This window comes from Aedes albopictus, chromosome 1, assembly GCF_035046485.1.
Source record: "Aedes albopictus strain Foshan chromosome 1, AalbF5, whole genome shotgun sequence".
Lineage (NCBI taxonomy): Eukaryota > Metazoa > Arthropoda > Insecta > Diptera > Culicidae > Aedes > Aedes albopictus.
The window spans coordinates 177,894,116-177,920,575 of NC_085136.1; the positions used below are offsets into that span (position 1 = coordinate 177,894,116).

Below are 26,460 nucleotides of genomic sequence, written 5' to 3' on the forward strand. Positions count from 1 at the left end.
ATGGACATTTGCGTGCCGCAATGATTGCTGTTCCGAGCAGGTTCCAGCCACTTCCTAATATTTGACCTAATAGCAATTGAACAGATTTTATAATTAGAAACCACAAAAACTATTTTGTCAAAAACTTACTTTCTAGTAAATGACTTGCTGAGGAACAAAATGTAAATAAATAAAATTTAATAAGCTCACAGTCAGTCAAGAATGTCACTTTACTTGCGGAATAATAGGTCGGAGCATTTTTCCCACAAGGAAAAAGTGACAACTGGTTTGATCGACACAATCATCACCATCATCATTGATCATCAAGTTCATCGATTATTCTGTTCCAGCTGAGTACGGCTCAAGAAATTTTGACAGAAAATCGTTTCTTGACCGTTTCTTGGCCTATCTTTTTCTACAGTACTTGCGAGGTCAGTACCGCCCCTTAATGGGTAAAGTCGATTTACCCATTAATGGGTATTCGACTCGAACTTCAAAATATGGGTATTTTTCACCCTTGATATTCAAATTGAAAATGGGTAAAAATGACCCATTATTTCGAAGAATATTTTGCAGATTGAGGTTATGGTATCCGTAAAGATACTATAAGCAAAGATACGAAGTGTGATGATTGTTGTTGTCGATGATGATCATCCAATCATGACGATGATGCCGACGAGCAATGCTTTAAAGCACGTTTGACAGGTCTCCTGCTCGATTGGAATGACATTGACAGAAAATTTGGAATTCCAATTGGAACATTTCGTGTCTTTGCATATAGTGTCTTTAGGTATCCGAAAGAAGGTAAAATTTGAAAGTTATTATAAAATAAAAGACTTCATGAATATTGCAACATATTGTAGTATTGTCGGGCCGCCACCAAACCGGACTTCGCACAATCAAGTCGCGACGCGACCCAACTCGCGACGTTTTTTAATCATGCCAAAAGTAGTGCGCATCCTTCCCGTTGTTGTCAGCAACACAGCGCACTAGATGCGAAACAGTTGCGACACCTGTGGACCAAGAAAATGGCAATTTTTGATTGAATGTCGGTCTTGATTCCAACCGGATAGACAATATAAATTTATTCCACGGATTATTCTGCTTTGAATTTTATTGTGCATCCCAGCTTAATCACTCAGATGGTGATGATCTCAACCAGCCGTTGTTTATCGCGAAAAGATTGCGCCCCGTTTGATTTGTATACGGCGGCTGATTATCCATGACAGCTCCCACCCGGCGGCTGCAAAAACAGTTTTAGCCAAGGTGCACACCGTGTGTAAATCATACGTGCGCGGTCTGGCGCGATCTGATGCTGCGCGTTTCGAACGCAACTTGTTGAGAATCTAAGATAAGCGCGACAATAAAAGTTTTTAAAATTTAGGAGCTCAAACGCCGGCTGACTTCTCCGCGGGATACTCAGCGAAACATGACCATCATCATGAATGTATTTATCTGCAATGATTATGCGGATTTGAGAACAAATGAAGCGAAAATATATTTATAGGTCACCGTAGGTTACTTACATCTCCTGTTGATATTCCCGTAGTAGTTGTTTCTATTTTAAATTATTGATTTTTCACCAGCTTGCATGCACCACCGATATAAAACAACTTACTTACCTTACCGGTCAGGCTAAGGCCGGGGTGGCCTCTGCTGTACATAGTAGCCGCCTCCATTCCACTCGGTCCATGGCTGTTTGCCTCCAGTTCCGCACTCTGCGTAGGGTCCGCAGATCGTCCTCCACTTGGTCGACCCACCTAGCTCGCTGCGCTCCACGTCTTCTTGTACCGGTCGGATGACTCTCGAGAACCATTTTAGTCGGGTTGCTATCCGACATCCTGATGACGTGATCCGCCCACCGTAGCCTCCCGATTTTCGCGGTATGGACGATGGTTGGTTCTCTCAGCAGCTGATGAAGCTCGTGGTTCATTCGCCTTCTCCAAGTCCCGTCTTCCATCTGCACTCCGCCGTAGATGGTACGCAACACCTTCCCACAGACAAACAGACGTGTCACTTGGAAGAAAATGCGATAAAAATCATCGTCACGCAAACATAGTTGCCCAATGCTAATTATGCTGTGGTACGCAAATCTACTGAGTAGATGGCGGTAGTGAGCAAACGTCAAACAAGAGCAAAAACGATGCGAGCGCCATGAGCAAGCGATTTGCGAACTACGGAATATTTGAATAATCCGTTAAAAAGTGAAACGATGGGAAGTGAGAAGAGTGAGACGTCTGTTTGTCTTTGACCTTCCGTTCGAAAACTCCAAGGGCGCGTTGGTCCTCTGCACGTAGGGTCCATGTTTCGTGCCCATAGAGGACGACCGGTCTAATCAACGTTTTGTAGATGGTTAACTTCGTGTTACGGCGAACTTTATTCGATCGTAGAGTTCTGCGGAGTCCAAAGTAGGCACGATTTCCTGCCACAATGCGCCTCTGAATTTCTCTGCTGGTGTCGTTGTCGTCGGTCACCAGTGAGCCCAAGTACACGAATTCTTCAACCGCCTCGATTTCATCACCGTCGATATGAATTCGGGGTGGCGGGCGCGGTGATTCCTCCCTGGAGCCCTTTGCCATCATGTACTTTGTCTTCGACACATTAATGACTAATCCGATGCGCCTGGCTTCACTCTTTAGTCGGATGTACGTTTCCGCCATCGTCTCAAATTTACGAGCAATAATATCAATATCATCGGCGAAACCAAGCAGCTGAACGGACCTCGTGAAAATCGACCCACTCGTGTTTATCCCCGCTCTTCTTATTACACCCTCCAAAGCAATGTTGAACAGCAAGCACGAAAGACCATCACCTTGCCGTAACCCTCTGCGAGATTCGAGGGGACTCGAGAGTGTCCCTGATACTCGAACTACGCACATCACTCGATCCATCGTCGCCTTGATCAACCGTATCAGTTTATCCGGGAATCCGTATTCGTGCATAATCTGCCATAGCTGTTCTCGATCGATTGTATCATACGCCGATTTGAAATCGATGAACAAGTGATGTGTGGGCACGTTGTATTCGCGGCATTTCTGCAACACCTGGCGGATGGCGAACATCTGATCCGTTGTAGCGCGTTCACCCATAAATCCAGCCTGATATTGCCCCACGAACTCTCTTGCAATCGGTGATAGACGGCGGCATAAAATTTGAGAGAGTATCTTGTAGGCAGCGCTCAGTAGTGTGATCGCGTGGTAGTTCCCGCAATCCAACTTGTCGCCCTTTTTGTAGATGGGACACACGATACCTTCCATCCATTCCTCCGGTAATACTTCCTCCTCCCAAATCTTGGTAATGACCCAGTGTAGTGCTCTCACCAGTGCTTCTCCACCGTATTTTAGAAGCTCGCTTGGTAGTTGATCTGCTCCAGCGGCTTTGTTGTTTTTCAACCGGCCAACCTCCTCCTCAATCTCTTGAAGGTCAGGGGCCGGAAGTCTTTCGTCCTGTGCACATACTCCTAGATCTGTTACCACGCCACCTTCAGTACTTGCAACGTCGCCATTGAGGTGCTCATCGTAATGCTGCCGCTACCTCTCGACCACCTCACGCTCGCTCGTGAGAATATTCCCGTGATTATCTCAGCACATGTCGGCTTGTGGCACAAAGCCTCTGCGCGAGCGGTTCAGCTTCTCGTAGAACTTTCGTGTGTCCTTAGCGCGGTACAGCTCTTCCATCGCTTCGCGATCTCGTTCTTCCTGCTGGCGCTTCTTCATCCGGAAGACTGAGTTCTGCCTGTTCCGCGCCTGTTTGTAACGTGCCCCATTCGCTCTCGTACGGTGTTGCAGCATTCTCGCCCATGCTGCATTCTTCTCGTTTTTCAACTGTTCACATTCGCCGTCGTACCAGTCGTTTCTGTGATTCGGAGTCGCGAAGCCTAGTGCTGTAGCCGAGGTACTACCTATGGCGGATCGGATGTCCCTCCAGCCATCTTCAAGTGTAGCTGCGCCAAGCTGCTCTTCCGTTGGTAGGGCCACTGCTAACTGCTGCGCGTAGTCTTGAGCCACTTCTACGTTACGAAATTGCTCGATGTTGAGCCGCGGCGTTCGACTTCGACGCGTGGTGATAACTGTCGAAAGTTTTGAGCGCATGCATACAGCGACTAAGTAGTGATCCGAATCTATATTCGCGCTAAGGTATGTGCGGACGTTGGTTATATCTGAGAAGAATTTACCGTCGATTAGAACGTGGTCGATTTGGTTTTCTGTTTGATGGTCGGGTGATCTACAGGTGGCTTTGTGGATATCTTTGCGGGGGAAGAAGGTGCTTCGGACTACCATACCACGGGAGGCTGCAAAGTTTACGCATCGCTGGCCGTTATCATTCGATACGGCGTGCAGGCTGTTTCGCCCGATTACCGGTCTGTACATTTCCTCCCTTCCTATTTGCGCGTTCATGTCGCCGACAACGATTTTCACGTCACGCGGCGAGCAACCATCGTATGTTTGCTCTAACTGCGCGTAGAACGCTTCTTTCTCGTCATCAGGTCTCCCTTCGTGTGGACAGTGGACGTTGATGATGCTGTAGTTGAAGAAACGGCCCTTAACTCTCAACATGCACATCCTTGAGTTGATCGGCTGCCACCCGATCACACGTTGTCGCATCTTGCCCAACACTATAAATCCTGTTCCCAGTTCATTGGTGGTGCCACAGCTTTGGTAGAAGGTAGCCGCTCGATGCCCGCTTTTCCACACTTTCTGTCCAGTCCAACAAAGTTCCTGCAACGCCACGATGTCGAAGTTGCGGGGATGTAGTTCGTCGTAGATTATCCTGTCACATCCTGCGAAACCTAGTGACTTGCAATTCCATGTTCCAAGTTTCCAATCGTAGTCCTTATTTCGTCGCGTGGGTCTTTGCCGATTGTATCGAGTCGTATTTTCTCCTATGTTATTCGCAATGGGGATTTTTAAGGGTGGCTTATTGGGCCTACGCCAACACTCCTGTCTCGCCGGAGGGCAATCGTGCCAGTTCTGTTTAACGTCCCAACCAACACTGTGACGACCACGCTGATGGGGCTACCACCTTGGATCTAGCTGGGCGTGGTGCAGCGTTTCTTACTCAGCCGCTGGATGCCAGAACAGACGCTGTTTGAGCCGCACCTCCTTGGTGAACAGACACTCGGATCGTACCTCCTCAATCTAGCTGAAGTCTGAAGGACAACAGTGCCCAGGCTGCACTACCAGCTAAGCACACAACTCTTAGCTGGCGGTCTTTGTCATCGCTTGACCCGTGGAAGCATGAGGTAGGAACTTGTGAGGACCAGAGCTATATTGGACGCTCTCCTTATCGACTCACCGTTTTGCAGCCTAAAACAACCCAGTGCCGAATATATCGACGAAAAATCAAACCGTCAAGCTTCGATCATTTTGACGTTTGCCTTTGCGCCGTGTGAGAGAAAGAGAACTTCATCTCACCTCTCACTCATTCAAAATTCGAACTAGGTTTGACAGTTCGATTTCATTGTTCCTTTTTGTTTGTTCGTCGTGATCGTCCCGTTGGCTGTGCCCGTCGCTGCTGCCCAGAAGGAAAACAAAAAAAAATGTTTGGGCCACGCGCAGTGCGTAATTAAAATATTAGTGCAATAAAAGTGCCTCCGCGAATTAACGGGTGAAAAACAGTGGAAAATAGAAATCCCGTTTGGTTGCAGTGCGTTAGCAGAGAGTGATGAATGTTGAGGGGGGTGTATTGTGGCGAGAATCTGGCCCTCAAGTTGGAAGTGCTGATCACTGGACCGTTCGCCATGAACAGCTGCCACATTCATCATTCGTTGCCGAAGGACCGAGCGAAGAACATCAACAATACATACTTCCGTAGTATGCCCACGAATGACTCCCGGATTGCTGGAGGCCCGAGGAACTTAACGGTTATTATCGATCTGTTTCCGCAAAGAAGAGCGGTCATGATGGAGCGGGTCAAACACTAAAAAAACGTGATCTCCGGCAAAGTTTGGTCAATTGGGTTCTTTAGGGGTATCCGGATTATTTCATAATCGGATTCTCCACTCAAAAATTATTCGAAATCCAAAATTTCATAATTTTTGGAGTCCGGGAACTATTTTTAAAATGCATTTAAAGTTTGTATGGGGGAAATTTTTTGTTCGGATCGAACTGTCACTTTATCGATTGTACTGTCATTCTATCCACAAAAATTAAAACTGTTTTGTTAATTTAACCATCAAAACAAAGGTATTGGAATCCAATAAAATCACGTTATACTCAGAAAAATGAGCTCTTTCGATTAGGCTATTGAAAATAACAATATTCTATTCACTAAACAACCCAATTATGATCACCAGCGGAAGCAGGTTACACTGCAAGCAGTGGCAGCGACAGGAATAGCACAACAACTCGCCCAACAACACCTTTCAGGAACAACACCAACAGCCTCCAACCAACCAATGATCCTCCGGATGGACGGACTTACAAAATCCGGGAGCAGCTCGGAGAAAAAAAAATGCAGCAGCAAAAATTGTGCCCGTCGTCTTCGGTCTTGTTTTGCGAGCCTGCTGATGTTGGCTCCGGGGGCTCCGAAACAAATCCGGAAATACTCTGGAAATACCGAATTCAACAAACAGTTTTCAGCTGTTTTCACTAGCGGTTAGTATTTTATAATCTATACAATTTCCGATCATTACAATTCTTTCCCACAATCTCGCTGCAGGATCGTCCGAATCTGGTGCAACGTGATCGTATTCTCGGCATAAAAAATTACCTCATGGGAATGCAACCACGCCCGAAAGACGATGAAGTTCCACCGCGTCAGCAGCCGGGGTGTTGCGCTGGGCTGGCTACCACCCATCGGCTATCATGCAACGTGACGTCCCGGTCGGGTTGCAACCTTACGATCGACCACCATTAGTTGCGGTTCATTTGGTGAACTGCTGGCGCTGATGTGTAGCAGTTTGATGATAGGTTCGCTGACGACACTGATGGTTCCAGTGTGAATTGTCACGGAATGGATCTGTTACCGATGGGCTCGTGGACAACTCCGCCGAATACGACGGTCGCAAACAGGGCGAAAATGAAATTGGTCGGGAAGCCATCGCCAGCGGAGCAGCAAGCAGCAGCAGCGGCAGCAATAGCCCAACAAGAAGCCCTTCAGGAACAACACCAACAGCCTCCGATAAATGATCCTCCTGATGAGCGGGACTTACCGGATCCGGGAGCAGCAGCCGTTGCCGATGTGCAAGTCGTTCAGTAGGTAGACCCGATACGATGATTCATGCAGATTTCGACTACTTTTTCTACTTTCTTGTTAGGGTCTGTCCTTAAATTACGTAGATTCTTAGGTGGGACGGGGGACGGGGGGGGGGGGCTTTGCCAAAGTCTACGCTTCATACAAATTTCGAAAATTTTGTATGGAGTCTACGAGGAAGAAGGGGGTTTTCTGAGATGGCCAAAAGGAAGTCTAAGTAGTTTATCGACAGCGTCCTATACTTTGCCTCCCTCTCTTCAACCATGCTCTTTGTGTATATTGTGATGCAAGCACAATATTACACTGCCCAAAATTTGATTTGATTTAATTTCCCAACCGAAGCGGGATTCGAACCCGCGGTCTCCGGATAGGCGGTTTACATTCTCATACGCTAGACTTATTGGAGACCCTATTAGTTTTGAATGAGATTCAAAAACTTCAAAATTTTAAGTTCAGGGTATTATTATTATTATTATTATTGAGAAGATTTTTGGCCCGATGCTGGTTCGCCTCCGGTAACTAGTATGAATTGCAACATTGATTTTGAAAAACTTATTCTTCTTTCTGACATTACAACCCAACTGAGACAGAGTCCGAATCTCACCTTCCTAGTTATTATTAAGTTAGGGATTTGTAGGAATTATTCAAATATGTTTCGATATGCTACCGACTTTCGCAAACGATCGAGAATATTTTTTTAAGTTAGTAGAATATATCCCAGGTAACCGTGAATTTCTGAGAATCCTTAGGGATTTTTAGGAATTATTCAAATATTTTCCGGGATGCTACTGACTTTCACCAATGATTGAGAATATTATTTTTTAATTCAATGAACATATCCCAGATGATTGGGAATTTCTGAGAATCCTTAGGGATTTTCAGGAATTATTTTAATATTTAACATGGTGCTTTTGACTCACACAAATAATTGGGTTTTTTAATTAAGAAAAATGTATTGATTTTTTGATTTTATACAAAAGAGCTCCTTTTTCTGAACCACTATGATTTTTTTCAGATTTTTAGAACTTTATTTTGGTACCTAAAATCGATTTCGAAGAGATTTTTCGAAATCACCTATTGACAGCTGGGCAACTGCTTGACAGCTCCGCCCAGTACAAAATGCGACGAGGGGTGATTCGACAAATCGCTCCCATACAAACTTCAAACTGATTTTTAAATGAGTTCCCGGGCACCAAAATTCATGAAAATTTGGATTTTGGCTCAGTTTTGCATGCAGATTCAGAATATGGAATTATCTCAACACCGCTAAAGAAGCCAATTGAGAATATTTTCTGAAATTTGTAGAATACATCCCAGATGACTGGGAATTTCTGAGAATCCTTAGGGGTTTTCGGGAACTATAAAAATATTTTCCGGGATGCATTTGACTCATACAAATGATTGAGAATATTTTCTGAAATTTGTATAATACATCCCAGATGACTGGGAATTTCTGAGAATCCTTGGAGATTTTCAGGAATTATTTAAATATTTTCCGGGACGCTTTTGATTCACACAAATGATTGAGAATATTTTCTTAAATTCGTAGGATACATCCCAGATGACTGGGAATTTCTGAGAGTCCTTAGGGATTATCAGGAATTATTTAAATATTTTCCGGGACGCTTTTGACTCACACAAATGATTGAGAATATTTTCTGAAATTTGTAAGATACATCCCAGATGACTGGGAATTTCTGAGAATCCTTAGGGAAAATGCGATAAAAATCATCGTCACGCAAACATAGTTGCCCAATGCTAATTATGCTGTGGTACGCAAATCTACTGAGTAGATGGCGGTAGTGAGCAAACGTCAAACAAGAGCAAAAACGATGCGAGCGCCATGAGCAAGCGATTTGCGAACTACGGAATATTTGAATAATCCGTTAAAAAGTGAAACGATGGGAAGTGAGAAGAGTGAGACGTCTGTTTGTCTTTGACCTTCCGTTCGAAAACTCCAAGGGCGCGTTGGTCCTCTGCACGTAGGGTCCATGTTTCGTGCCCATAGAGGACGACCGGTCTAATCAACGTTTTGTAGATGGTTAACTTCGTGTTACGGCGAACTTTATTCGATCGTAGAGTTCTGCGGAGTCCAAAGTAGGCACGATTTCCTGCCACAATGCGCCTCTGAATTTCTCTGCTGGTGTCGTTGTCGTCGGTCACCAGTGAGCCCAAGTACACGAATTCTTCAACCGCCTCGATTTCATCACCGTCGATATGAATTCGGGGTGGCGGGCGCGGTGATTCCTCCCTGGAGCCCTTTGCCATCATGTACTTTGTCTTCGACACATTAATGACTAATCCGATGCGCCTGGCTTCACTCTTTAGTCGGATGTACGTTTCCGCCATCGTCTCAAATTTACGAGCAATAATATCAATATCATCGGCGAAACCAAGCAGCTGAACGGACCTCGTGAAAATCGACCCACTCGTGTTTATCCCCGCTCTTCTTATTACACCCTCCAAAGCAATGTTGAACAGCAAGCACGAAAGACCATCACCTTGCCGTAACCCTCTGCGAGATTCGAGGGGACTCGAGAGTGTCCCTGATACTCGAACTACGCACATCACTCGATCCATCGTCGCCTTGATCAACCGTATCAGTTTATCCGGGAATCCGTATTCGTGCATAATCTGCCATAGCTGTTCTCGATCGATTGTATCATACGCCGATTTGAAATCGATGAACAAGTGATGTGTGGGCACGTTGTATTCGCGGCATTTCTGCAACACCTGGCGGATGGCGAACATCTGATCCGTTGTAGCGCGTTCACCCATAAATCCAGCCTGATATTGCCCCACGAACTCTCTTGCAATCGGTGATAGACGGCGGCATAAAATTTGAGAGAGTATCTTGTAGGCAGCGCTCAGTAGTGTGATCGCGTGGTAGTTCCCGCAATCCAACTTGTCGCCCTTTTTGTAGATGGGACACACGATACCTTCCATCCATTCCTCCGGTAATACTTCCTCCTCCCAAATCTTGGTAATGACCCAGTGTAGTGCTCTCACCAGTGCTTCTCCACCGTATTTTAGAAGCTCGCTTGGTAGTTGATCTGCTCCAGCGGCTTTGTTGTTTTTCAACCGGCCAACCTCCTCCTCAATCTCTTGAAGGTCAGGGGCCGGAAGTCTTTCGTCCTGTGCACATACTCCTAGATCTGTTACCACGCCACCTTCAGTACTTGCAACGTCGCCATTGAGGTGCTCATCGTAATGCTGCCGCTACCTCTCGACCACCTCACGCTCGCTCGTGAGAATATTCCCGTGATTATCTCAGCACATGTCGGCTTGTGGCACAAAGCCTCTGCGCGAGCGGTTCAGCTTCTCGTAGAACTTTCGTGTGTCCTTAGCGCGGTACAGCTCTTCCATCGCTTCGCGATCTCGTTCTTCCTGCTGGCGCTTCTTCATCCGGAAGACTGAGTTCTGCCTGTTCCGCGCCTGTTTGTAACGTGCCCCATTCGCTCTCGTACGGTGTTGCAGCATTCTCGCCCATGCTGCATTCTTCTCGTTTTTCAACTGTTCACATTCGCCGTCGTACCAGTCGTTTCTGTGATTCGGAGTCGCGAAGCCTAGTGCTGTAGCCGAGGTACTACCTATGGCGGATCGGATGTCCCTCCAGCCATCTTCAAGTGTAGCTGCGCCAAGCTGCTCTTCCGTTGGTAGGGCCACTGCTAACTGCTGCGCGTAGTCTTGAGCCACTTCTACGTTACGAAATTGCTCGATGTTGAGCCGCGGCGTTCGACTTCGACGCGTGGTGATAACTGTCGAAAGTTTTGAGCGCATGCATACAGCGACTAAGTAGTGATCCGAATCTATATTCGCGCTAAGGTATGTGCGGACGTTGGTTATATCTGAGAAGAATTTACCGTCGATTAGAACGTGGTCGATTTGGTTTTCTGTTTGATGGTCGGGTGATCTCCAGGTGGCTTTGTGGATATCTTTGCGGGGGAAGAAGGTGCTTCGGACTACCATACCACGGGAGGCTGCAAAGTTTACGCATCGCTGGCCGTTATCATTCGATACGGCGTGCAGGCTGTTTCGCCCGATTACCGGTCTGTACATTTCCTCCCTTCCTATTTGCGCGTTCATGTCGCCGACAACGATTTTCACGTCACGCGGCGAGCAACCATCGTATGTTTGCTCTAACTGCGCGTAGAACGCTTCTTTCTCGTCATCAGGTCTCCCTTCGTGTGGACAGTGGACGTTGATGATGCTGTAGTTGAAGAAACGGCCCTTAACTCTCAACATGCACATCCTTGAGTTGATCGGCTGCCACCCGATCACACGTTGTCGCATCTTGCCCAACACTATAAATCCTGTTCCCAGTTCATTGGTGGTGCCACAGCTTTGGTAGAAGGTAGCCGCTCGATGCCCGCTTTTCCACACTTTCTGTCCAGTCCAACAAAGTTCCTGCAACGCCACGATGTCGAAGTTGCGGGGATGTAGTTCGTCGTAGATTATCCTGTCACATCCTGCGAAACCTAGTGACTTGCAATTCCATGTTCCAAGTTTCCAATCGTAGTCCTTATTTCGTCGCGTGGGTCTTTGCCGATTGTATCGAGTCGTATTTTCTCCTATGTTATTCGCAATGGGGATTTTTAAGGGTGGCTTATTGGGCCTACGCCAACACTCCTGTCTCGCCGGAGGGCAATCGTGCCAGTTCTGTTTAACGTCCCAACCAACACTGTGACGACCACGCTGATGGGGCTACCACCTTGGATCTAGCTGGGCGTGGTGCAGCGTTTCTTACTCAGCCGCTGGATGCCAGAACAGACGCTGTTTGAGCCGCACCTCCTTGGTGAACAGACACTCGGATCGTACCTCCTCAATCTAGCTGAAGTCTGAAGGACAACAGTGCCCAGGCTGCACTACCAGCTAAGCACACAACTCTTAGCTGGCGGTCTTTGTCATCGCTTGACCCGTGGAAGCATGAGGTAGGAACTTGTGAGGACCAGAGCTATATTGGACGCTCTCCTTATCGACTCACCGTTTTGCAGCCTAAAACAACCCAGTGCCGAATATATCGACGAAAAATCAAACCGTCAAGCTTCGATCATTTTGACGTTTGCCTTTGCGCCGTGTGAGAGAAAGAGAACTTCATCTCACCTCTCACTCATTCAAAATTCGAACTAGGTTTGACAGTTCGATTTCATTGTTCCTTTTTGTTTGTTCGTCGTGATCGTCCCGTTGGCTGTGCCCGTCGCTGCTGCCCAGAAGGAAAACAAAAAAAAATGTTTGGGCCACGCGCAGTGCGTAATTAAAATATTAGTGCAATAAAAGTGCCTCCGCGAATTAACGGGTGAAAAACAGTGGAAAATAGAAATCCCGTTTGGTTGCAGTGCGTTAGCAGAGAGTGATGAATGTTGAGGGGGGTGTATTGTGGCGAGAATCTGGCCCTCAAGTTGGAAGTGCTGATCACTGGACCGTTCGCCATGAACAGCTGCCACATTCATCATTCGTTGCCGAAGGACCGAGCGAAGAACATCAACAATACATACTTCCGTAGTATGCCCACGAATGACTCCCGGATTGCTGGAGGCCCGAGGAACTTAACGGTTATTATCGATCTGTTTCCGCAAAGAAGAGCGGTCATGATGGAGCGGGTCAAACACTAAAAAAACGTGATCTCCGGCAAAGTTTGGTCAATTGGGTTCTTTAGGGGTATCCGGATTATTTCATAATCGGATTCTCCACTCAAAAATTATTCGAAATCCAAAATTTCATAATTTTTGGAGTCCGGGAACTATTTTTAAAATGCATTTAAAGTTTGTATGGGGGAAATTTTTTGTTCGGATCGAACTGTCACTTTATCGATTGTACTGTCATTCTATCCACAAAAATTAAAACTGTTTTGTTAATTTAACCATCAAAACAAAGGTATTGGAATCCAATAAAATCACGTTATACTCAGAAAAATGAGCTCTTTCGATTAGGCTATTGAAAATAACAATATTCTATTCACTAAACAACCCAATTATGATCACCAGCGGAAGCAGGTTACACTGCAAGCAGTGGCAGCGACAGGAATAGCACAACAACTCGCCCAACAACACCTTTCAGGAACAACACCAACAGCCTCCAACCAACCAATGATCCTCCGGATGGACGGACTTACAAAATCCGGGAGCAGCTCGGAGAAAAAAAAATGCAGCAGCAAAAATTGTGCCCGTCGTCTTCGGTCTTGTTTTGCGAGCCTGCTGATGTTGGCTCCGGGGGCTCCGAAACAAATCCGGAAATACTCTGGAAATACCGAATTCAACAAACAGTTTTCAGCTGTTTTCACTAGCGGTTAGTATTTTATAATCTATACAATTTCCGATCATTACAATTCTTTCCCACAATCTCGCTGCAGGATCGTCCGAATCTGGTGCAACGTGATCGTATTCTCGGCATAAAAAATTACCTCATGGGAATGCAACCACGCCCGAAAGACGATGAAGTTCCACCGCGTCAGCAGCCGGGGTGTTGCGCTGGGCTGGCTACCACCCATCGGCTATCATGCAACGTGACGTCCCGGTCGGGTTGCAACCTTACGATCGACCACCATTAGTTGCGGTTCATTTGGTGAACTGCTGGCGCTGATGTGTAGCAGTTTGATGATAGGTTCGCTGACGACACTGATGGTTCCAGTGTGAATTGTCACGGAATGGATCTGTTACCGATGGGCTCGTGGACAACTCCGCCGAATACGACGGTCGCAAACAGGGCGAAAATGAAATTGGTCGGGAAGCCATCGCCAGCGGAGCAGCAAGCAGCAGCAGCGGCAGCAATAGCCCAACAAGAAGCCCTTCAGGAACAACACCAACAGCCTCCGATAAATGATCCTCCTGATGAGCGGGACTTACCGGATCCGGGAGCAGCAGCCGTTGCCGATGTGCAAGTCGTTCAGTAGGTAGACCCGATACGATGATTCATGCAGATTTCGACTACTTTTTCTACTTTCTTGTTAGGGTCTGTCCTTAAATTACGTAGATTCTTAGGTGGGACGGGGGACGGGGGGGGGGGGCTTTGCCAAAGTCTACGCTTCATACAAATTTCGAAAATTTTGTATGGAGTCTACGAGGAAGAAGGGGGTTTTCTGAGATGGCCAAAAGGAAGTCTAAGTAGTTTATCGACAGCGTCCTATACTTTGCCTCCCTCTCTTCAACCATGCTCTTTGTGTATATTGTGATGCAAGCACAATATTACACTGCCCAAAATTTGATTTGATTTAATTTCCCAACCGAAGCGGGATTCGAACCCGCGGTCTCCGGATAGGCGGTTTACATTCTCATACGCTAGACTTATTGGAGACCCTATTAGTTTTGAATGAGATTCAAAAACTTCAAAATTTTAAGTTCAGGGTATTATTATTATTATTATTATTGAGAAGATTTTTGGCCCGATGCTGGTTCGCCTCCGGTAACTAGTATGAATTGCAACATTGATTTTGAAAAACTTATTCTTCTTTCTGACATTACAACCCAACTGAGACAGAGTCCGAATCTCACCTTCCTAGTTATTATTAAGTTAGGGATTTGTAGGAATTATTCAAATATGTTTCGATATGCTACCGACTTTCGCAAACGATCGAGAATATTTTTTTAAGTTAGTAGAATATATCCCAGGTAACCGTGAATTTCTGAGAATCCTTAGGGATTTTTAGGAATTATTCAAATATTTTCCGGGATGCTACTGACTTTCACCAATGATTGAGAATATTATTTTTTAATTCAATGAACATATCCCAGATGATTGGGAATTTCTGAGAATCCTTAGGGATTTTCAGGAATTATTTTAATATTTAACATGGTGCTTTTGACTCACACAAATAATTGGGTTTTTTAATTAAGAAAAATGTATTGATTTTTTGATTTTATACAAAAGAGCTCCTTTTTCTGAACCACTATGATTTTTTTCAGATTTTTAGAACTTTATTTTGGTACCTAAAATCGATTTCGAAGAGATTTTTCGAAATCACCTATTGACAGCTGGGCAACTGCTTGACAGCTCCGCCCAGTACAAAATGCGACGAGGGGTGATTCGACAAATCGCTCCCATACAAACTTCAAACTGATTTTTAAATGAGTTCCCGGGCACCAAAATTCATGAAAATTTGGATTTTGGCTCAGTTTTGCATGCAGATTCAGAATATGGAATTATCTCAACACCGCTAAAGAAGCCAATTGAGAATATTTTCTGAAATTTGTAGAATACATCCCAGATGACTGGGAATTTCTGAGAATCCTTAGGGGTTTTCGGGAACTATAAAAATATTTTCCGGGATGCATTTGACTCATACAAATGATTGAGAATATTTTCTGAAATTTGTATAATACATCCCAGATGACTGGGAATTTCTGAGAATCCTTGGAGATTTTCAGGAATTATTTAAATATTTTCCGGGACGCTTTTGATTCACACAAATGATTGAGAATATTTTCTTAAATTCGTAGGATACATCCCAGATGACTGGGAATTTCTGAGAGTCCTTAGGGATTATCAGGAATTATTTAAATATTTTCCGGGACGCTTTTGACTCACACAAATGATTGAGAATATTTTCTGAAATTTGTAAGATACATCCCAGATGACTGGGAATTTCTGAGAATCCTTAGGGATGTTCGGGAATTATTTAAATATTTTCCGGGATGATTTTGACTCACACTAATGATAGAAAATATTTTCTTCAATTCGTATACGTATCTTATAAGAATCATCCCAGATGACTGGAATTTCTGAGAGTCCTTAGGGATTATCAGTTATTATTTAAATATTTTACGGGACGCTTTTAACTCACACAAATGATTGAGAATATTTTCTGAAATTTGTAGAATACATCCCAGATGACTGGGAATTTCTGAGAATCCTTGGAGATTTTCAGGAATTATTTAAATATTTTCCGGGATGCTTTTGAATCACACAAACGATTGAGACTATTTTTTTAAGTTAGTAGAATATATCCCAGATAACCGTGAATTTCTGAGAATCCTTAGGGACTTTTAGGAATTATTCAAATATTTTCCGCGATGCTACTGACTTTCACCAATGATTGAGAATATTTTTTTTAGAATTCAATGAACATATCCCAGATGACTGGGGACTTCTGTGAATCCTTAGGGATTTTCAGGAATTATTTTAATATTTTACATGATGCTTTTGACTCACACAAATAATTGAGAATATTTTCTGAAATTTGTAGAATACATCCCAGATGACTATGGGAATTTCTGAGAATCCTTAGGGGTTTTCGGGAAATGTATAAATATTTTCCGGGATGCTTTTGACTCACACAAATGATTGAGAATATTTTCTGAAATTTGTATAATACATCCCAGATGACTGGGAATTTCTGAGAATCCTTAGGGGTTTTCGGGAAATATATAAATATTTTCTGGGATGCTTTTGACTCACACAAATGATTGAGAATATTTTCTGAAATTTGTATAATACATCCCAGATGACTGGGAATTTCTGAGAATCCTTGAAATTTTCAGAAATTATTTAAATATTTTCCGGGACGCTTTTGATTTACACAAATGATTGAGAATATTTTCTTAAATTCGTAGGATACATCCCAGATGACTGGGAATTTCTGAGAGTCCTTAGGGATTATCAGGAATTATTTAAATATTTTCCGGGACGCTTTTGACTCACACAAATGATTGAGAATATTTTCTGAAATTTGTAAGATACATCCCAGATGACTGGGAAATTCTGAGAATCCTTAGGGATGTTCGAGAATTATTTAAATATTTTCCGGAATGCTTTTGACTCACACAAATGATTGAAAATATTTTCCTCAATTCGTAAGATTCATCCCAGATGACTGGAATTTCTAAGAGTCCTTAGGGATTATCAGTTATTATTTAAATATTTTACGGGACGCTGTTGACTCACACAAATATTGTCGCTGCAGCACTAACCTGCAATTCGCTGGACAGTCCAGCGACGCGACAATTTCCAGCGACGTCAATTGAACTGTCATTGCAGTCCTGACGTTTTGCCACCAACCATCATTGTTTACCTCCAGTTGGAGCTGGCTACCGTTCTACCATTTCAATCTGAAACGATTTTTCCTTTTTTAGATAAGTTGGTTCACATTCCTTTAATGCATCTTAATATTGTCGCGCTTATCTTAGATTCTCAACAAGTTGCGTTCGAAACGCGCAGCATCAGATCGCGCCAGACCGCGCACGTATGATTTACACACGGTGTGCACCTTGGCTAAAACTGTTTTTGCAGCCGCCGGGTGGGAGCTGTCATGGATAATCAGCCGCCGTATACAAATCAAACGGGGCGCAATCTTTTCGCGATAAACAACGGCTGGTTGAGATCATCACCATCTGAGTGATTAAGCTGGGATGCACAATAACATTTGAATTTAATAAAGCCATCAAAACGACATATACAATTCAGCATCAATCCACCGTGGCATCGAAGGCGGACAAACGGACATCCCTCCCAACAGTCATAATCCTCCGATCGTCACCGTCTCGATTGCGCAAAAATGTGTTTAATTTCGTGCAAAGCCATCCGGAATTGACCGGCAAAAGGGCGTTGTGGGGCAAAGAGTTTATCAGGAATGTTGATTATGGGAAAAAATCGAGATCAGCTCCTTAAAACGATCTTTTCCATGACCAAATACAATAAGCACCACATCGGGTCGTCGGGGGTGGGAAATTCGTCGTAGAAGTAAATAACAATCACGGTGTGTTAGCCGGTAATGTTGTCTTGGTCCATGTCGAAGATACTTCAAACTTTTAATAAAATTTCGCATTTTTAGTTATTCTATAATGCAATTTTGTCATTTATCACCTTAAATAATGGATTTTTGATAGTTGAGCTTCAACTTATACCAAAATATTCATTTATTTGTTTCATTTTTTTTGAGAATTTTTGTCACTTTGTGAATCAAGACTACACTGGGTGAATGTATCATGAACTTCGCTGGTGATTTGTGAGCAGTCCAGCGACACGTCGCTTCCAATTTTTTTCTGCAGGCACAATAATTGAGAATATTTTCTGAAATTTGTAGAATACATCCCAGATGACTGAGAATTTCTGAGAATCCTTGGAGATTTTCAGGAATTGTGTGTGTGTGTGTGTGTGTATTCCTTCTAACCCCCACTGTCCGGCAGTGGTATTATGGAAGTAAGTTGTCTGCAATGCCGATTTGTTGCTATTTGCAAGCAGCTTAAGTCCGGGAGTTAGAGGATGATAGCTCTATTGCAGTTCCAGTGACCCATTTCAGAATGGCTGGAGAGACACGTCCATTCAGAAGCCACTTTCACTTACAATAAGCCCCGCATGTCTGTATTACTGTTATCAGTTGGATAATCGTAATACACACAGACTTCCTGGTTTAAAGCCATATCCTTTAAACCTGGCGCGTATTTAGTTCATTACGTTTATTTATTTGTTTGTAGTAGTAATTGCTTCGATCTCACCATTTTTCCGCGTAATCCATAGCCGGTATTCTGTCATCCTTCCGTTTGTCCATTTTTCCTATCCTTTCGTTTGTTTCTGCTATGTTCTTTTCATTTTCTGTCTCCATTGTTTCGTAATTTCCTATAAGTTTAGAGTAGAGAGAAAGAGGAAGAGAGACATCCTGTGAGTAGATATACTGTTGATTTCTAGTTATTATAATAACAGGACAGAACACTTAATGTATGTAAAATAAAATGCACTTTTTTTTAGTTTTTTATTTAATTATGGTTAATATGTGTATAAGGATATGTTTAGTTCTTTTGGTTATATTATATTTATTTTTCTAGAATATAATACACATTTTTATTTTGTTTTCGGCGTATACACCTATCCTGCATTGTGTATGTCGTGAATCACGAATTCCTGGTGGGTTTACTTGGGGCCTTAATATGATTGTCAGATCGGGTTCAAACGTATCCTGTCTCCTGTCCATTAATGCTTTTAGAGTAGGCGTGCCGTATCAGACGGTGTTGCACATATTGAGCGTTGTGTTTGTTGGGCAATTACTGCACGACGTTGCCAATGGATAGGAACCTGAGATAAACATGAAAAGGAAAATTTGATATTTGATGTGGATTTGTCATAGTGTATGTGAGTCATTCTATTGTTGTTGTTTTTTTTTCGTTTTTGGTTTATACACTATCATATAATAATACCTTACCTCATCTTCTTCCACGTTTCCAGTTCATGGTAATATGATCCCCTTCATAATCCGACGCTGCCCGAGCAATTCCCTTGAAAACCATGCTGTTATATTATCCATTTCTTGCCTCGTCTACAACACCTTGGTCCAAGGTTCCGCTCAAACAGTCCCAATCCACACCACAATTAACAACACCCTCGTCACCCGCACCTCAGCCACCCTCCAAACCCCCCACACCCCAACCATCAACTCCCCTTCCTCCCTCATACCTCCACCCCCTTCCCTCTTGCACCTCAAAACCCTCCCCCCTACACCCCAACAGCCCCCCCCCCCCCCGTATCAACAGAGGAACGCCTATCCCACCATACAAAAACCCAACCCACCATCCCAATCCCGTACTCCATCGACATTTCCGCATTTCGCCAAATTTTCCCAAATCTTATTAATCTTCTACGCCTGATTCTGATTCTTCCTCGCTTCCTGGTGTTCTATATATCTCCTCCGCTTGTTTTTTTAGCTTCAGTTTATCTTTCACAATTTTATTCCAATCTTCTTCTGTAACATTTGGTAGTCTATCTTTGTCTTCCCTAACTGCATTCTTCCATGTTTTAGCTGGTCTTCCTATTTTTTTCTTTTTGCAATTCATTTTTTCTGCTATTTTTAATGGGTGCCCATCTGGTCTTCTCTGTATGTGACCCTAATAACTTATCCTCATTACACTTATCTTTTTAACTGCTGTTTTTCCATTTAATAGTTTTGATACCGTTAATCTTCCTTTTGGTTTTTCCCTGCAATACTTGACCATTTCCTTCAATATTTGCATTTCGTGCCTGGTTACTGATTTCCTATTTCGTTTTACTAATGTAGCTGTTTTCATACCGTAAGTGATTGCTGGAGAGATAACTGTCTTATACATTAATTTTGCTAGGCTCCATGTCGGCTTGTATCTTCTCAAAAATTCAATCATTGTTTTGCTACTCCCTATTGCTAATTTACACCTATTTCTTGTTGTCTGTGGTCTATTCAACGTATCAGATAAATATGCACCCAAGTATTTCATATGATCTACGACGTCATATTCTTCTCCGTTTAATTTAACAACTTTTGGGATATTCCTATCTGACATTGGTTCTCTGATCATGATTTGGCTTTTATTATTATTTATTTCCAATCCTATTCTATCCAATTCTATTTTCAGTATTCTTACAATATCTTCTATCTCTGCTAACGTTTCTGCTATTATTAGAATGTCATCTGCAAATACTAAGATTACTGGTAATTTATTATTATTCGGCTCTAATAGATTTACTCTTGGATACTTTCGCTTTACTTCCCTCAATACATCTTGCATGACTAATGTGAATATATATGGTGACAATGGACATCCTTGTTTAATCCCCTTTGTTTTTATCTTTTCCTCTGTACGAATTCCTTCCCATAATATACACGTTTTTTCTGCATTAAGTGCTTGCATTATTCTATTTATAACATGACTTGGAACTGACAATTTTTTAAGAACTTTAGGAACTGATGTTAAATTTACATTGTCGAATGCTTTTCTTAAGTCTATTGATGCTACTATTGACGTTTTGCCACCGTTCCATCTCTCCTCTAGACATCTCCTAGCGTAAAATATTTGGTCGACTGTTGATCTATCTTTAGTGAATGCTGCTTGGTGATAGCCTGGATCTCCCGCATATTCCCTAAGTCTCTGTAAAAGCCATTTAGCGTATACTTTATATCCTAAGTTACATAAACTTATTCTCCTATAATCATTTGTCTCTTTTGGGTTTCTACACTTTGGTATTGGTATTTGGATCGATTGCTTCCATTGTTCAGGAATATTATTGGTTTCCCATACCTTCCGGATTATGCTATACAATTCCTCTAATGTTTCTTCATTTGCATACTTGATGAACTCGTTTCTTATTCCATCCTGACCTGCTGCTTTTCCATTTGCTAATCCTTTAATTATATCTTTTATTTCATCTCTACTTGGCCCTTCTGTTATGCTTTCTTTATCAATTTCGATGTCAGTTGGAACTCCTTCGGATAATTTCAGTTCCTCAACCCATTTTCTCATCGGAATATTTGGCTTCTTCGGCGTTTTGCTCTTCATAAATTTTTTTAAGAATCTATATGATCTTTTTATTCTTTCCCCTACCTCATAGTCCTGTAGTTCATTATAAAATTTGAAAACTTCTTTTTCATTGTGCTCTTTTACTTTGATTGCATATTCCTGTCTTCTTATATTTATATTTTGTCGGTACCATTCTGTTCCTATTCCTCTTTCTTTAGCTAATCTCATCTGTTTCCTAGCATTCATAAGATTCGTCAAAGCTCTTTTCCTATTCGGTGTTAATGGCGTTTTTGTTTCCTGTAGTACTTTTCTCGCACTTGTGATAACTTTTTTTGTGAATTTTGCATATGCTTCAGTGGTATGTAAATTGGATATTTCTATTGTCTTGTGTTTTCTTAGCTCTTCTGCATACGTTTTGTTCCTTTCCTCGTACTGTAGGGCGTTTGGTTCTAATATTTTTCTTGCCAGCTTCTGTTTTTGAACTTCTTGTTTTTGTTCTGTATATATTCCTATTTTAATTAATTTGTGATCATTCTGAATTGCTGTCCAGGCTGCTCTAACAAATTTTGTCTTTATCACTGATTCTTGTGCTATGACTACTTGATCGATTTGAGATTCTCTATTTCCGTTAGACCATGTGACTAGTAGTGACTCATCAAATCTCATTGAAATAACGTTCATTTTGTGTATCCTCAAAAAGTTTTTCATGTATTCCCCATTTTCATTAGTGTATGTGTGTCCTATGTATTTTCCTAATCTTAAAATGTCTTCTTCATCTGAATCCTCTTTACCTATTTGTGAATTGAAGTCACCCAAAATAATGGTTCTGTTCTTCCTAGGATGTCCATTTACAACTGATCCTAACTGTGCATAAAATGAACTTGCATTTGTGTTTGGTGCATGTACGTTTACTATTAACCAGTCTTCAGCTTGTTCTTTGTGTTCCATAATAGCTGACATAATATTCTTATCAATATCTCTTACTTCTCTTATTCCTACTTTACCGTCTTTTCTTGTTAGAATTGCTAATCCTCGCATGTTATTTGTGTTCCCCCTATCTGACATAATCCAATCATAGTTCGGAGTACTAACTCTACTTCCTTGAACATTCGCTTCTTGTAGTACTGCTATGTCTATATTAGCTAGATGGAGTTCTTCATCAATTTCTGTTCTCTTCCTATTTTGGCAACATCCTCTTACATTTAATGATCCAATATATATTTCCTCCTTATAACTTCGTCCTTCTCCTTCCTTAAAATTATCCTGCCTTGGAGTTTTCTGAAGATTCTCACAATTTTCAATTCGTTCTTTAATTTTCCCTTTTGATGTAACAATATTTTCTCCTGTTCCTGTTGGTTTGTATTTGTCCACGCTCTTTTCTTCGTTAAAAACTATTACCTCTTTCTTCCAAAAATCTGCTATAAATTGCCATAGTGCTTTCCCTGGTTTTTTTAAATTTTCTCTAACTGCTTTCTCTGCATATTTCCAAATATCTTCTAGTAACGCTTTCGGTAATTCCTTGAAGATTTCTAGCTCTGGAGATATCCCGCTTAATTGATGACTAACCGACCACAAATAGCTTTCTTCACCCTCTACTATTACTTTTATTTTCAGTCGAAGCTTTCCTGCACTCACCCATTTTGTCTTATTAATGATATTGATTGCTTCATTTTCTATGATTTGCATTTTTTCAAATTCCGGTTCCACTTCTCTGTATGTTAACTCCTCTGTTTCACTGCATTCCTGATCCAGTATGTTTATTAGGGTATTATCTGCTTGCTTCTCAATGTTTCTTATTTCACCATATCCCTTCACCTCATTCGCCTGTACCTCATCTCTCCTGTCTTTAGCTTGTTGTTCCTTGTTTGTTCCCCTGTCTATCGTTTTAACGCGATTCTCCTTTTCTTGATTTCGTTCAACTACCTCTTGATTTGCATGAATAATACCAGGTTGTTTCTTGTATACTTCCTTGTTCATATTATTGTGCATTGACTCCATTGCTTTATGTCTTTCTTGATCAACATTTTCCCTATGTCTGGTCCATTGTACCTCCTTTTCCTTAGTCACTAGTTGTTCTTCGCTTCCTTGTTCGATATTTTTGCTCTTTTCATTAACATGGTCCTTATTTCTCCTTCCTACTCTGCACTCTTTGCTTTCTTTCTCAGACTCTTCCCGCTCTTCGTTCTTTCGATCCTTCCTTTCTTCTATCATTCGTAATCCCATGATTCCTCTTTTTATACTTCCCATTTTTTTGTTCATCTGTGTCTTCTTTCCTTCCCCTACTTCCACTAACCCTTGTGTGACATTTTCTCTCCCCTCGCCAAGTTGTGTCTCCTTTTCTCCCCTTATTCCTAGTTCCCTGCTTCCTTGTTCATCAGTGCTTCTCTCTTCGTTCAATTGCGTCTGATTTTCTCTAACTTCTTCTAGCTCCATGGTTCCCTGTTCAGTATTATCGTTCTCCGCGAGCAGCTGTTCTTGTTTTCCCTTCTCCAATCCCAGGGCTACTCCTCCTTGTACAACCTTCCTCATCTCTACGTTCATTTGTTCCTTAACTCCTCTCACTACTTCTAGGTTCCCGCTTCCTTGCTCAATATTGTCTCTCTCTACACTCAACTGGTCCTTATTTCTCATCTCCAATATTAGATCTCCGCTTTCTTGTACCCCAATTTTCCTTACTTTACTCATTTGCGCTCTATAACCACCCACTATTTCCATCTCTACTCTTCCTTGTTCATTACGTTTCAATTCGTCCTTCAGTTGTGCCTTGCTTCTCGATTCTACTCCTAGGTCTGCGCTTCCATGTCTTGCCTTCCCCCTATCTTCATTTCCCTGTACCGTCTGTCCTCCTCCTGGTCCTAATTCTACGCTATCGTAGTGGTTGATTCCGTTGAAATATATTTCAATGGTTTTACACCTCCCATTACCGTGAACCAATTCCAACGGTTGGTAGTGTGGATTGTAAATCCTGATGTTAGCACCAACAATCTCTTTTATCGCCATTAGTGCTTCTCCGCCAGCCCATGTTCCGCATTTTGCCAGATTTCGTAGATGTTGGTCGATTTTCTCGTCCAGTTGCCTGTCTGAGAGATTGGACGTGGTTACATTTGACGAGGTGATGATCTCGGCTAGTATTACGTCCCTCATCTCTGTCTTGTGCGACATCAGGTAATCCACCGTTCTTCTTCGCAGCCTCATAGCTTCGTTGAAGAATTGCGAATCGAAACACTTCCTCCCTGACAACTGCTGAACCACCGCGTAGAACAGGCAGTTACCATCACCTGGTACTTCCACTGTTTTTATCCGCACGTCTTGAAGCTCCATTTTTCCAGTAGACAGTTTCACTCACTTCACTATTTGTTGCACTTTTTTGAGCTAGGATTTGCCACTTTTCACTCGTTTTATCACCTTTTTATCACAACACCACTTTTGACAGCCGTTCTTGACAGACGATCGACAGGTTATGAGAATTTTACGCCTTGATTTTTGCGCGTTATTTCCAGATTCGCGCTTTTTTTTACTTTTTTTCAAGTAATAAAACAGGGTTGCCGATTATACCACATCTGCATCTGTACTTACCAAGAGAGGTCTTCGTATAACAACTAAGTCTAACTTACGTGGTGTCCTCATTATTTCTGTTGTTCACAGTGAAGCAAATTCTCCTTATCATTTCATTTTCAAGACATCATTTGGGTATGTATCCGATTGCCAAACTTTTAGTAATTTTAGTTTAGTTTATTTTAAATATTCCCAAATCTTAGTGATTGGCAGCACTGTCAGTGCGCAAATCAAGTCTCTAGCAAGGTTGCATTGCCCGTAGCTTAGCATCTCGCAAAGACCCCATGATTGTCTCTCAGAGCATCCGACGCCCTGCTTGTATTGGTACTAACAAGCTGTTACTGAATTGTATTAGTTCTTCCATTCTCCACTCTTGATCTCACACATATCTTCACCAGACTTGACTTTTTCACCTCCTCTTCCCCGTGGTTCCTTGCCTAACTAGCGACTATCCCCCACTATAAAAGTTCCATTCCGACTTGTCTACTCTCCCCCTGTATTGAGAGAAAAAAAAATATTACGACCTAGTAAAACGTCCTCGATAAACACCCGTGGTGGTATTCCCGAAATGCCGCGCATAGCCATACTCCACTTTACCCTAAGTGAAAAATATTCACTGCATCACTATTACTCACTCATTCTTTATCCGTTCCCTCAAGCCTCTCTCCCACCAACCCCCCATCGTACACCGCATGATCTAGTTGTAGCTGCGCGATTCATCAACCTAAGCGCTGCAACAGATAGCAGAAAACAGAGAGCAAGAGAAATGCTGCCAGCAGAACTTCGTGCACCCCGCATTGTTTTAAGAGTAATCGACGTCCGTTCCCATTATACCCACACACGCCTCCTACCTCGCTCCATCCAAACATACTCACGCTTCTCGGTTCGGAAATTTGCAATCCCCTTGTAGTGTCGTACTTACCGTTTCGCTAATGGAGTTGCGCTTGTTTGTGTGAATGAGTCGTCATGGCTGGTGCTTACCCTCTGCCGCCAGACCCACGGAGTGTGGTTCTAGCGTCTCACTCCGGCTCACTGCACTCTTACCTTCTACCGGCGTCGCTTTCTCTTACCGTTCCAACAGCGCTCCACCTGCCCACCCCATCAGCCAAGCCATCCGTTGTGGGGGAGAATTATGGAAATGCCGTCGCTCCTGTTTCGACAGCATATCCATAAAGCCCACTGCTTCCCGACTGCTCTTCACACGATAACGGTCCACTTTTCGGACTTTCCAAAAAATTCTTTTTCTTTTTTTTTCAAACCCACAACACGGCGCTCACTTTCCCAACATGATTCGTACACCGCACTTGTTCACCCTCTCACACTCACTGCTACTGTTGTGTATTAGTAGTACTCACTCCACCGTTGCCCAACCGAGTTGACACTACTACCACTGACAAAAAAAATTTTCGCCGCTGATCCGCTGTAATGGCCGCTGATTTCCAGAATAAAATCGTAATTATTCGCCCTCCAAGGGCTCCCACCTCCGATCCTAAACATTTCAATTTCAATTTTCGTAAAACTTTACACTCCTCCGGCGGCCAAA

The 26,460-nt window shown here is 42.8% G+C and overlaps 1 protein-coding gene across 1 annotated transcript; it reads right to left on the minus strand.

Moving 5' to 3' along the window:
* Positions 1-20,893: 20,893 nt before the first annotated feature.
* On the minus strand, positions 20,894-24,683 carry LOC134289979 (OTU domain-containing protein 3-like). The gene is made up of 2 exons (XM_062856869.1): positions 23,656-24,683; positions 20,894-20,993 (listed from the first exon to the last, which is right to left on the minus strand). Exons 1-2 carry the CDS (start codon positions 24,681-24,683, stop codon positions 20,894-20,896), a joined length of 1,128 nt encoding a protein of 375 aa, XP_062712853.1.
* Between the last annotated feature and the right edge of the window lie 1,777 nt (positions 24,684-26,460).